Source organism: Hyla sarda, chromosome 12 (assembly GCF_029499605.1).
Source record: "Hyla sarda isolate aHylSar1 chromosome 12, aHylSar1.hap1, whole genome shotgun sequence".
In the NCBI taxonomy this organism is placed as follows: Eukaryota; Metazoa; Chordata; class Amphibia; order Anura; family Hylidae; genus Hyla; species Hyla sarda.
Genome location: NC_079200.1, coordinates 56,549,738 through 56,563,707, shown reverse-complemented (window position 1 = coordinate 56,563,707; position 13,970 = coordinate 56,549,738). Strand labels below are relative to the sequence as shown.

General features: G+C 40.4%; 1 protein-coding gene across 9 annotated transcripts in view; it reads left to right on the top strand.

Moving 5' to 3' along the window:
* Positions 1-13,970, top strand: part of SYCP2 (synaptonemal complex protein 2) — a 266,941-nt gene that overhangs the window by 35,868 nt on the left and 217,103 nt on the right. For all 9 annotated transcript variants that reach the window (XM_056548745.1, XM_056548746.1, XM_056548744.1 and 6 more), the window contains exons 4-9: positions 1,735-1,865; positions 2,022-2,124; positions 2,631-2,655; positions 2,734-2,819; positions 4,439-4,527; positions 12,251-12,285. In XM_056548745.1, coding sequence (XP_056404720.1) covers positions 1,735-1,865; positions 2,022-2,124; positions 2,631-2,655; positions 2,734-2,819; positions 4,439-4,527; positions 12,251-12,285 — 469 coding nt within the window. The remainder of the gene's footprint in view (positions 1-1,734; positions 1,866-2,021; positions 2,125-2,630; positions 2,656-2,733; positions 2,820-4,438; positions 4,528-12,250; positions 12,286-13,970) is intronic.

Here is a 13,970-nt window from a genome sequence, read left to right as displayed (position 1 = left end):
ACTAGGGGTAGTAGTACTAGGGACAGTGAGGAATGTGATGGAAGGGGTAATAGTACTAGGGACAATGAGGCATGTGATAAGAGTAGTAGTACTAGGGACAATGAGGCATGTAATAGGAGTAGTAGTAGTACTAGGGACAATGAGGCATGTAATAGGGGTAGTAATATGGACAGCGAGGCATGTGATAGTAGGGGCTGGGGCCTTGCAGAAATAGGAACAAAAATGATTTTTTAATAGAAGTAATTTACAAATCTGTTTAACTTTCTGGAGCCAGTTGAGATATATAATAAAAAAAAATTCCTGGAATACCCCTTTTAATGGTCGTGTCTGTCTGCTAGATAGTTGCTACGGGTGATGGCGATGCTCGTATCAAGAAAGTCCAGTATAATGACACAAACTTTGCAAGTAGAGAGTATAGATAAAGCACTCACCACGGCCAAAGGTTCAGCAACAAACTTGAGCTTTAATTCCAGACTTGAGCCGGGGAAACGGAGCAGACAGACACACAGGGAGCATGGATGGAACAGGTGAGGCAGGGTCGTGACAAAGGGGTGGCAACCGGTTTCACGCACTGAGGCGCTTTCTCTGGCCCTTTCTCTGTGGGCCAGAGGAAGCGCCTCAGTGTGTGAAAACGGTTGCCACCCCTTTCTCACGCCCCCGCCTCACCTGTTCCATCCATGCTCCCTGTGTGTCTTTCTGTCCTGTTTCACCGGCTCAAGTCTGGAATTAAAGCTCAAGTTTGTTGCTGAACCTCTGGCCATGGTGAGTGCTTTATCTATACTCTCTACTTGCAAAACTATGAATTAACACATGTGGAATTATATACATAGCAAAAAAGTGTGAAAATATGTAATTCTAGGTTCTAGCCACCTTTTGATTTGATTACTGCTTTGCACACTCTTGGCATTCTCTTGATGAGCTTCAAGAGGTAGTCACCTGAAATGGTCTTCCAACAGTCTTGAAGGAGTTCCCAAAGATGCTTAGCACTTGTTGGCCCCTTTTTGCCTTCACTCTGCGGTCCAGCTCACCCCAAACCATCTCGATTGGGTTCAGGTCCGGTGACTGTGGAGGTCAGGTCATCTGGTGCAGCACCCCATCACTTTCCTTCTTGGTCAAATAGCCCTTACACAGCCTGGATGTGTGTTTGGGGTCATTGTCCTGCTGAAAAATAAATGATGGTCCAACTAAATGCAAACCGGATGGAATAGCATGTTGCTGCAAGATACTGTGGTAGCCATGCTGGTTCAGTATGCCTTCAATTTTGAATAAATCCCCAACAGTGTCACCAGCAAAGCACCCCCACACCATCACACCTCCTCCTCCACACCAGCACACCTGTGAAGTGAAAACCATTTCAGGTGACTACCTATTGAAGCTCAACAAGAGAATGCCAAGAGTGTGCAAAGCAGTAATCAAAGCAAAAGGTGGCTACTTTGAAGAACCTAGAATATGACATATTTTCAGTTGTTTCACACTTTTTTGTTATGTATATAATTCCACATGTGTTAATTCATAGTTTTAATGCCATCAATGTGAATCTACAATTTTCATAGTCATGAAAATAAAGAAAACTCTGAATGAGAAGGTGTGTCCAAACTTTTGGTCTGTACTGTACATCTTCTTCACATAGCTTTTGTTACCATTTGCCCTGTTAATTTATAGATAATAATTATGCCATATATTATTAATGTAGCTTTTTTCATGCCTCTATTATTGCTTTTTGCTTTTTTACAGGAACTGGATAAGAAAGATATAAGAAATGTGTCACTATTGCTCAATGTTATTTATAAGTGTTCCAAATGTAGGATTTCCAGGGGTGAAGAATGGCTCACAACAGCGATCAGTCAGGGACTTGTAGAAAAGATAAGTGGTTTTATTGACCCATTTGCTGCTGGACATTCTTGCTTTTACCCATGACATGCCAGTTATTTCTACAATATGAGTGTATCACAAATAAAATATTTTGTTTCTCTTATGTAGCACTATTATTCTATAATGATCAAATCTCTTGTTCTTCACATGGTAGCGTGGTATGAAAAGATCAGAAACATTTTGATATGTGCTGGTAGTGCAAGGAAGGAAGCTTTGCTCACTTTGACTGAAGATTACTTTGATGTTCTCATGGTAAGTATACTTACACAGTACAGATCTTTGCTGTTGGTTTCGATCTTTTCCACATATGTTTTTTTTTTTTTTTGCTTTGTTTTAAACATCCGTAAGCAAACTATCTATCTGGTGCATAAATGATCAGTTCTGTCTAATAGCATTACAAATATTTACAGCCATGCTCAGGCAAAAACAGATACAAAAATAAAAATAACTCCATTATAATATCCATTTATACCATAAACTCCAGTTTATGGTGGATCATTGACTGAAGAAATCCTAAATTACAGATTAAAAGTAACAATGTCACGTTTCATTAAATCTGAATTGTATTTTAGAAAAATTTAGCTATTGTTTGCATCTGGATGATAATTTATATTGTATTAAAGTACAGCATACATAAACAACTAGTAAGTAATATTAAATAGGATTGAAAAATTGGAAAGACGTAATGATGCCAAACACATTGTCAGCCTTGAAGAAGTACATTAAAATTGAGCAATTTCTTTGGATCTGTTTTACAGGCTGTACATGATCACAATAGTGAGGGTAAGTAGATTTTTTTTACTTTTTTTGTAATCTTTGTTTTAAGTTTAAAAAAAATGTTAACTTTAAATATCTATGCAGGTAAAATACAGATACTTGGAAACTTTATTTCTAAAACTTGCTGTTTAGTGGCGGATGCATCAATTGGTACATTTATCAAACAGGAGGTAATGGTTTAGTGTTTATATTTATTAATGCAGTTTATAATCATAGATCTGTTGCTTGATTTGAAAGCTACACTGTGCAAACAGTGGGTAAAAACCTTATATCACCATAAGGGCCCATTGCTGAGTTTCTGCCAAAGAAATTCTGTTTCTGAGTTCCAGTGTATTCAGTGGGATTCTGTTGCAGTGTTCACACTGCGGAATTTCTGCAGTTGAAAATTTTGCAGTGGAAATTCAAGTTTCAGGCCTCGCCAAAAGGATGAACATGTTCATTCTTTTGGTGGAATTCTGCTGGACTGCATTGCTATGTATGGGTACGTCAGTGCGGTCCTACCGCCGATAATCTCTGGGTGGAGATTCAGCAGTGTGGATGGGCCCTTTAGCTTTTTGTGTTGTTAAATCCTGTTGCAGTGTACCACTAGAGCCTCTAGGTTGTAATTGTCACGTATGGCCAGGGAAGGAGTACAACACTTTTTGCCCACTCCCCCTTTCCCTGCCTACTTGCCTATCCGCCCTAGGCAGTGGATTGACAACCACGTTGACGGATCCTTTCTTAAATAAGAGAGTGGAGTAAGGTCAACAAAACAAACTATAATACAGTCAGTCAGGTTACTGTAAGGGAGTACACAGACTAACAGAGCTAATATCTAAACCTACACACACACACACAATAAGTCACATTCCACAAGCCAAGTCAGTACCAAGAGATAACAGAAGCAGGAGAAGGGTCAGAGAACGGAGCCAATGGGTCAGATATGCCAGAAATACAAGATACAATATACATACTAGCTTGGAGATGAAGCTCTTTCGCAGGCAGGGTTTGAGAGCAGACTGCCAGCTTATATAAGAGCCAGAACAGGTGCTCCAATCAAGGTCAGCTGACCAGTCCAGACAGCTCGGCTTAACCCAGCAACAAAAAGTAAACAAAATAAGCTGTCAGAACAGTTTAACCCTATGTGTTCTGACAGTAATAGTTTCTGTTCTTATTACATGAGGGACATATGTTACAGGGTATTCCCTGTTGTATACTTCCGATGTATGCAACTGTATAGCTGCATACTGTCCGGTATACATTTTTGGGTTGGACCACTGTATAAAAAGTGCAGTATGCTGTGCTTTCCAATACAGTTAAAAATAGTCTATTCACTGCACCAATGCACAATTAGGTGCTCAGTTTAAACTACGTGTAGCAGTCCATTAGTGATCCACAAAAATAAGTAGAAATCCTTATAACTTACTGGTTAGAATGCTTTTTTAATCAATGTAGTAGTCAAAGGATGTGGAAAAAACATTCTGGCCTAGGTTTCTCAGTCTGTCTGAGGACAAAAACAGTCTGATCTGCTTTCACAGCAGTCTCTGTTGAAATAAAACCTGAATGGGATTAGTTGTTATGGGAAAACTGAGACTGAGAGATTGATACATCTGGGCTTTTTTGATTGCTGCATTGAATAGGGAAGCATTTTGTTAAAGCAAGAGCCAAGGATTGCTACTTACTTTTATGGATTAGTAAAAGAAAAGGTTTGCCAACATGTACCAACATGGGGCCACTAGCTATGTTCAGCATATGAACCAACTGAGAACATAACCTAACATGATAGAATTAGCATCTTTCTTTCTTGTAGGCCGTGCGTAAACTAAATCTAATGCTGGACACAGTCCCTCGCGAGGCCAGGAAAAAACTAATCTTCACTAAAGAGATGATGGCTACTATGTAAGTATTTATATATAATATAGTAGTTTGGCTAGTAGTAGGCTATAGTAGCCATTTTAGTCCAGTGATAAGGATGCAAAATCATAGAATGTTGCAGAATCTCAAAATACCTTTTTAATTGAGCTTACATTATTTTGTAAAGACAAGCTTTCGGGTACTCCCTTTTATCATTGAAAGCTCGTCTTTACAAAATACTGTTAGTCCAATAAAAAAGCTATTGCAAGATTCTGCAACACTCTATGATTTGGCATTGTATATATATATATATATATATATATATATATATATATATATATATATATTATTACCTGCATCTGTTCAATAGCTTTTTTTTAACAAAATAGCTAGTCAGCCAATCGCATGGCAGCAATTCCATGGCTTTAGGCATAAAGTAGGGCAAAAAAAGTATTTAGTCAGCCACCAATTGTGCAAGTTCTCCCTCTTAAAAAGATGAGAGGCCTGTAATTTTCATCATAGGTATACCTCAGCTATGAGAGACATAATGAAAAATAAATCCATAAAATTACTTTGTGTGATTTTTAAAGAATTGATTTGCAAATTATGGTGGAAAATAAGTATTTGGTCACATACAAACAAGCAAGATTTCTAGCTCTCACAGACATGTAACTTCTTCTTTAAGAGGCTCCTCTGTCCTCCACTCGTTACCTGTATTAATGGCACCTGTTTGAACTTATCTGTATAAAAGACACCTGTCTACAACCTCAAACAGTCACACTCCAAACTCCACAATGGCAAAGACCAAAGAGCTGTCGAAGGACACCAGAAAAAAATTGTAGACCTGCACCAGGCTGAAAAGACTGAATGTGCAATAGGCAAGCAGCTTGGTGTGAAGAAATCAACTCTGGGAGCAATTATTAGAAAAGAAGACATACAAGACCACTGATAATCTCCCTCGATCTTGGGCTCCACACAAGATCTCACCCCGTGCTGTCAAAATGATCACAAGTTTGGTGAGCAAAAATCCCAGAACCACATGGGGGGACCTAGTGAATGACCTGCATAGAGCTGGGACCAAAGTAACAAAGGCTACCATCAGTAACACACTATGCCGCCAGGGACTTAAATCATGCAGTGCCAGACGTGTCCCCCTGCTTAAGCCAGTACACGTCCGAGCCCGTCTGAAGTTTGCTAGAGAGCATTTGGATGATCCAGAAGAAGATTGGGAGAATGTCATATGGTCATATGAAACCAAAGTAGAACTTTTTTGGTAAAAACTCAACTCATCGTGTTTGGAAGAGAAAGAATGCTGAGTTGCATCCAAAGAACACCATACCTACTGTGAAGCATAGGGGTGAAAACTTCATGCTTTGGGGCAGTTTTTCAGCGAAGGGACCAGGACGACTGATCCATGTAAAGGAAAGAATGAATGGGGCCATGTATCATGAGATTTTGAGTTAAAATCTTCCATCAACAAGGGCATTGAAGATGAAATGTAGCTGGGTCAAACACACCACCAGGGCAACAGAGGAGTGGCTTCGTAAGAAGCATTTCAAGGTCCTGGGGTGGCCTAGCCAGTCTCCAGATCTCAACCCCATAGAAAACCTTTGGAGGGAGTTGATGGTCCGTGTTGCCCAGCGACAGCCCTAAAACATCACTGCTCTTGAGGAGATCTGCATGGAGGAAGGGACCAAAATACCAGCAACAGTGTATGAAAACGTTGTGAAGACTTACAGAAAATGTTTGACCTCTGTCATTGCCAACAAAGGGTATATAACAAAGTATTGAGATTAACTTTTGTTATTGATCAAATACTTATTTACCACCATAATTTGCAAATAAATTCTTTAATAATCAGACAATTTGATTTTATGGATTTTTTTTTTTCTCATTATGTCTCTCATAGTTGAGGTATACCTATGATGAAAATTACAGGCCTCTGTCATCTTTTTAAGTGGGAGAACTTGCCCAATTGTTGGCTGACTAAATGCTTTTTTGCCCCACTGTATAGACATACTCCAGACAACTTGCGAAAGTTCAAACCGAGAATCAGAATGGAGGAGAAAAGGGATTTAAGTGACTTTAGAAACTGTTGATCTACTGAGATTTTCACGCACAACCATCTTTAGGAATCACAAAGGATTTTCTAATAAAAGGGAAAATATCTAGCGAGCAGAAGTTGTGTAGACAAAAATACCTTGTTTATATCATAGGATAAGGGACAGACTGGTTAGAGATGACAGAAATGCAACAGTAACTCAAATAATCACTGGTTACAACCAAGGTATGCTAAAAAACGTCTCTGAATTCACAACACATCAAACCTTAGAGCAGAGCTGCTACAGCAGCAGAAGACCACATCAGGTTCCACTCCTGTCAGCTAAGAATAGGAAACCGAGGATGCAATTCGTACTGGCTCACTAAAATTGGCCAATGGAAGCCTGGAAGAATGTTGCCTGGCCTGATAAGTCTTTATTCCAGCTGCAACATTTGATCCATCCTGCCTTGTATCAGTGGTTCAGGATTATGGTAGTGGTGTTATGGTGTGGGGGACATTTCCTTGCCGCACTTCTTATAAGAGTACCAAGTAAAAGTAATAGCCTACCTGAGTATTGTTGCTGACATTTCCGTTTCTTTTTATGGCCACAGTGGACTCCTCTTCTGATGATACTACCAGAAGGATAATGCACCATGTCACAAAGTTCACACCATCTCATACATGACAATGAGGCCACTGTACTCCAATGGCCTTCACAGTCACCAGATCTCAATCCTATAGAGCATTTTTGAGATGTGGTGGAATGGGAGATTTGCATCATGGATATGCAGCCGACAAATCTGGAGCAACTGCTTGATGCCATCATGTCTGTATGGAACAAAATCTCTGAGGAATGATTTCAGCATATTGTAGAAATGTTATGAGCAATGAAGTTAAAAGGGGGTCCAACCCGGTACTAGCAAAGTGCAATTAAAGGGGTTATCCACCATAAGGTGATTTTAGTACGTACTTGCCAGACAGTAATGGACATGCTTAGAAAGGATCTGCGCTTGTCTTGGGGCTAAATGGCTATGTTGTGAGATTACCATAACACTGTGGCTAGCTTTTTTTGAACTGTCATTTCCTTTTTGAGTTTTCTTCTTTGCCTACAAATCCCATCATTCCATTTTCCTACCTCCCACACATCAGCCACCCTACCCATTGAAGCATAAATGAGCTGCATCTAATCAAAAGACCTGTGGTTTTCAATCAGGGTGCCTACAGCTGTTGCATTAGTTGCAGATTGATCTCTCTCCCACCAAGCAATCCCTCCACCCATTGAAGCAGACAGGCTCCCTGTCATCAGCTGACTAGTGAGTCAGGTCTCGGCCACATTGCAACCTGGGAAAAATCTGAGACAACAGTCATTTTGTATGCGGTTAAAGGGGTACTCCGCCCCTGGCATCTTATCCCCTTTCCAAAGGATAGGGGATAAGATGTTAGATCACCGCGGTCCCGCTGCTAGGGACCCCGGGGATCGCCTCTGCGGCACCCCGCCATCATTACTGCACAGAGAGAGTTCGCTCTGTGCATAATGAAGGGCGATACAGGGGCCGGAGCAGCGTGACGTCATGGCTCCGCCCCTCATGACATCACGGCCCGTCCCCTTAATGCAAGTCTATGGCAGGGGGCATGACGACCGCCACGCCCCCTCCCATAGACTTGTATTGACGGGGGCGGGCCGTGACATCACGAGGAGCGGAGCCATGACATAACGATGCTCCGACCCCTGTATTGCCCGTCATTACGTGCAGAGCGATCTCGCTCTGCACAGTAATGATAGCAGGGTGCTGCAGCAGCGATTCCCGGGGTCCCCAGCAGCGGGACCGTGGCGATCTAACATCTTATCCCCTATCCTTTGGATAGGGGATAAGATGTCTAGGGGCGGAGTACCCCTTTAATAATAAATTTTGGGGAGAAAATCACATAAGAATTGTGAGAAAACAGTCACACACAGGTACAGACACTATATTATGAACTACACTAACTTTACAGCCCCTGTAGCATAGTCAAATAAAAAAAAAAATCCTGGAATACACCTTTAACCCCTTAAGGGCGCAGGACGTAAATGTACGTCCTGGTGCGGTGGTACTTAACGCACCAGGACGTACATTTACGTCCTAAGCATAACCGCGGGCATCGGAGCAATGCCCGTGTCATGCGCGGCTGATCCCGGCTGCTGATCGCAGCCAGGGACCCGCCGGCAATGGCCGACGCCCGCGATCTCGCGGGCGTCCGACATTAACCCCTCAGGTGCCGGGATCAATACAGATCCCGGCATCTGCGGCAGTGCGCGATTTGAATGAATGATCGGATCGCCCGCAGCGCTGCTGCGGGGATCCGATCATTCATAACGCCGCACGGAGGTCCCCTCTCCTTCCTCCGTGCGGCTCCCGGCGTCTCCTGCTTTGGTCTGTGATCGAGCAGACCAGAGCAGAAGATGACCGATAATACTGTTCTATGTCCTATACATAGAACAGATCAGTATTAGCAATCATGGTATTGCTATGAATAGTCCCCTATAGGGACTATTCAAGTGTAAAAAAAAATGTAAAATAATGTAAAAGTAAAAGTAAAAAAAAAGTGAAAAATCCCCTCCCCCAATAAAAAAGTAAAACATCCGTTTTTTCCTATTTTACCCCCAAAAAGCGTAAAAAAATTTTTTATAGACATATTTGGTATCGCCGCGTGCGTAAATGTCCGAACTATTAAAATAAAATGTTAATGATCCCGTACGGTTAACGGCGTGAACGAAAAAAAAAAAAAAAGTCCAAAATTCCTACTTTTTTAATACATTTTATAAAAAAAAAAATTATAAAAAATGTATTAAAAGTTTTTTATATGCAAATGTGGTATCAAAAAAAAGTACAGATCATGCCGCAAAAAATGAGCCCCCATACCGCCGCTTATACGGAAAAATAAAAAAGTTAGGGGTCATCAAAATAAAGTGATTAAAAACGTACTAATTTGGTTAAAAAGTTTGTGATTTTTTTTAAGCGCAACAATAATATAAAAGTATGTAATAATGGGTATCATTTTAATCGTATTGACCCTCAGAATAAAGAACACATGTCATTTTTACCATAAATTGTACGGCGTGAAAACGAAACCTTCCAAAATTAGCAAAATTGCGTTTTTCGTTTTAATTTCCCCACAAAAATAGTGTTTTTTGGTTGCGCCATACATTTTATGATATAATGAGTTATGTCATTACAAAGGACAACTGGTCGCGCAAAAAACAAGCCCTCATACTAGTCTGTGGATGAAAATATAAAAGAGTTATGATTTTTAGAAGGCGAGGAGGAAAAAATGAAAACGTAAAAATTAAATTGTCTGAGTCCTTAAGGCCAAAATGGGCTGAGTCCTTAAGGGGTTAATAAAGTGGACAGTGAGTTTGTACATAAAAAAGTGAGTATGCCCCTCATATATTGTATATTTTATTATATCTTTTCATGTGACAACACTGAGGAAATGACACTGTGCACTACCTGTAAGCGATTGTTTAATGGTGTGTCCACTCAAAATAACTCAACACACAATCTTAACAAAAAAAAGAGTACACCCCTTTGTGGAAATGTTTACATTGGGCCCAACTTTCCATTTCCCCTCCCCAGGGTCATTCTACTTGTTTGGGTTAGCACTTCTTGAAAGTAGCACTGCATTAATTTTCTCTGCTTCATATACAGTGGGGATCAAAAGTTTGGGCACCCCAGGTAAAAATTTGTATTAATGTGCATAAAGAAGCCAAGGAAAGATGGAAAAATCTCCAAAAGGCATCAAATTACAGATCAGACATTCTTATAATATGTCAATGAAAGTTAGATTTTATTTCCATCATTTACACTTTTAAAATAACAGAAAACAATAAATTGGTATCTGCAAAAGTTTGGACACCCTGCAGAGTTAATATCTTGTACTGCCCCCTTTGGCAAGTATCACAGCTTGTAAACGCTTTTTGTAGCCAGCCAAGAGTCTTTCAATTCTGGTTTTAGGTATCTTTGCCCATTCTTCATTACAAAAGTCTTCCAGTTCTTTGAGATGTCTGGGCTGTCTGTCACGCACTGCTCTTTTAAGGTCTATCCATAGATTTTCAATTATGTTGAGGTCAGGAGATTGTGAAGGCCATGGCAAAACCTTCAGTTTACGCCTCTTGATGTAATCCCCCGTGGATTCCGTGGTGTGTTTTAGGATCATTATCCATTTGTAGAAGCCATCCTCTCTTTAACTTCAGCTTTTTCACAGATGGCATCAAGTTAGCTTTTAAAATTTGCTGAAATTTTATTGAATCCATTTTTCCTTCTACTCGTGAGATGTTCCCTGTGCCACTGGCTGCAATACAACCCCAAAGCATGATTGATCCACCCCCATGCTTAACAGTTGGACAGAGGTTCTTTTCATTAAATTCTGTTCCCCTTCTTCTCCAAACGTACCTATGCTCATTCCGGCCAAAAAGTTCACTTTTACCTTCATCGGTCCACAGAACTTGTTTCCAGAATGCATAAGGCATGTCTATATGTTCATTTGCAAAGTTCAAATGCTGATATTTGTGGTGAGGACATAGAAGAAGTTTTCTTCTGATGACTGTTCCATGAAGACCATATTTGTACTAGTATCTCTTTATAGTGGAATAGTGTACCACAACTCCAGTGTCTGCCAGATGTTTCTGGAGGGATTGTGCAGTTAAACGTGGGTTTTGAATAGTTTTTCTCACAATCCTGCGAGCTGTTCTGTCTATTTTTCTTGGTCTTCCAGATATTGCTTTAACTTCCACTGTTCCTGATGACTGCCATTTCTTAATTACATTCCGAACAGAGGGTATTGACATCTGAAAACGTTTTGCTATCTTCTTTATAGCCTTCTCCAGCTTTGTGAACGTCAACTTTTTTCCGTTTCAGATTTCTAGACAACTGCTTGGAAGAACCCATGGTGCTGATTGTTGGGGCAAGGTCAGATGAGTCTGGGCATTTAAAACCTTTGAGATTGACATCACCTGGTCTTCCTAGATGATGATTGAAAACAATCCATGACACTGGCAGGTCTCAGCTTTGCAAAAGGGGCAGTGCATGCTATAAATTCTGCAGGGTGCCCAAACTTTTGCATACGCCATTTTTTTGTTTTCTGTTATTTTGAAAGTGTAAGTGATGGAAATAAAATCTAACTTTTGTTGACATATTATAAGAATGTCTAATCTGCAATTTGATGCCTTTTGGCGATTTTTCCATCTTTCCTTGGCTTCTTTATGCACATTAATACAAATTTTTACCTGGGGTGCCCAAACTTTTGATCCCCACTGTAGATAGAAGTGACAGTGGAGGCCATTGGAGTCCATTGACCTTATTGTCATATGAGATGGTGTGAGTATTGTGACATGGTGTATTATCCTTCTGACATTAGCCATCAAAAGATGGGTACTCTGTGGTCATGGTGGTTATTCAAGTAATTTAGCAATTTACTGTATTTGTGTGATACGTGCAATGTCCATTATGGTTTAGCATCCTGTGAATGTTTATCTTTTAAAAGTTACATAGAAAGTCATTAAACAAGATCAGTGTAAACCATTTGCCACTCATTTTACTGTTAGGTGTTAGCTTACTAACTTCTATCAATGATGTTGCCCCCAAAGATAATACCACATTTTTATTTGAATCACCGTTTTTTAGCGAAATTGACAAGACAACTCTGTTTTGTGTTACGCTGTATTTTACCATCCCTTGTTATACTTTGCAGGTCAGCTATGGGTAAACAAATTTTAGATGCAGGTGGTAAGATTTCCTTTTTATGATTTTATCTTCATATTGTTGTTTCAGATAAATTTTATCTGCTTTTAGTGATTTCAGTAATTTTGATAAACAGAAATTTTCTTAAAGGGTACCTGTCAGATCACCCAAAAAAACTAAACTTTTATATGTTGCTCAGTATCTCATCCTGATCATGTACATGTTTATGACCAATATGACCTTGTCTTTGATCAATATTTCTCTTAGAATTCACTTTATTTACTTGGAGTGATTGCAAAGTGAAAGTACTTTTCATTTACAGCAGGGGGCGGGTCCTCTTTGTGATGATCACTCCCCCTCCCTCACTGCTCTGTGAGCGGTAACCCTTTCTTCTCTGGTTTTATTCTACACACACACACACACACACACACACACACTGTGTGCCTACAGCTTTTGCAAAACTACAGCTCCCAGCATGCCCACACATCCTATGAGTTGTAGTTCAACAGTTGGAGGCATATGATTGATAAAACTGATTTTCAGTAGTGTTGCTGCAGGCTATGTTCCTCCACTTGTTGCAAAACCACAACTCCCATCATACCAACACATCATTTGGCTGTGCAGGCATGGAGTTGTAGTTTTGCAACAGCTGGAAGCATATGATTGTAGTCCCTCCTGTTACACACATTCCCTTTGTATATTCACAGATATATACACACATATATACATGCAGGGACACTTACTTTTTAAACAAAGAAATCCTCCATTCAGTCTTCTGTCTCCTGCTCAGTCACGGCAGCAGTGTGCTTCTGCCCCTCCCCTATTCTCTTCACACAGCAGACAGTGAGGGAGCCTGTGCTTCTGCCCCTCCCATTCTCTCCACAGGAGCACACAAGCAGCAGCAGACCTGTCAGTCATGAAGTGGGTCCATGACGTAGGTGATGACAAGTGGACACAGTAGGACTAGTATGTATCTCCCAGGAGGCAGGGGGGCAGTTGTTTGACTGGCTTTTTCAGTATGAAATACTGAAAAATTTTTATGAAAGCAATTGCAAAACCTATTGGTTTTGCATGCTTTACCACATATCAAAAGTTTTTATATCCGACACTGCCCATTTAAGTCTTGCATATTTAGGTATATTCTTAATATTGTTAAGAAGACCGTACACTGTTGCAAAATTCATGTCAGCTGCTCTAACTGTAAGCATCCAGACAATTTTTCTGGCATACCCCAACAATCTGCTTACTTAGAGCTCTTTTGGATGTGCCAATATGTGCACATAGTAGTGCCAGTCTAGTAGATTATAACCTTTTACACGGTTCAATCATCATGCAGATAAGGTCGCATACACTGATTCAGGCAATTTCTGTCCACTCAGTGTCTTTGGGGATGAGAGGATGGTAACATTGTTATTGTGATCTTGCCAGAAGAATCTTGAAGCCGCACTTCCCTATGTTGTACATCCATACTGCTTTTAACTCCTTAACGACGAAGGACGTATATTTACGTCTTCCGCCGGCTCCCGCGGGGTCACGCAGTCATATAGGGTCGGTCCCAGCGGCCATCAACCGCCGGGACCCGCGACTAATACAGAACATCACCGATCGCGGTGATGCCCTGTATAAAATCTGGAAATATCTGGAGAGCTAATTCTTATATAGTTACACATCCAGATTTGAAAGAGAACTTCGCTAATAATATGAATTATTTTTTTAGTCATAACCTTGGA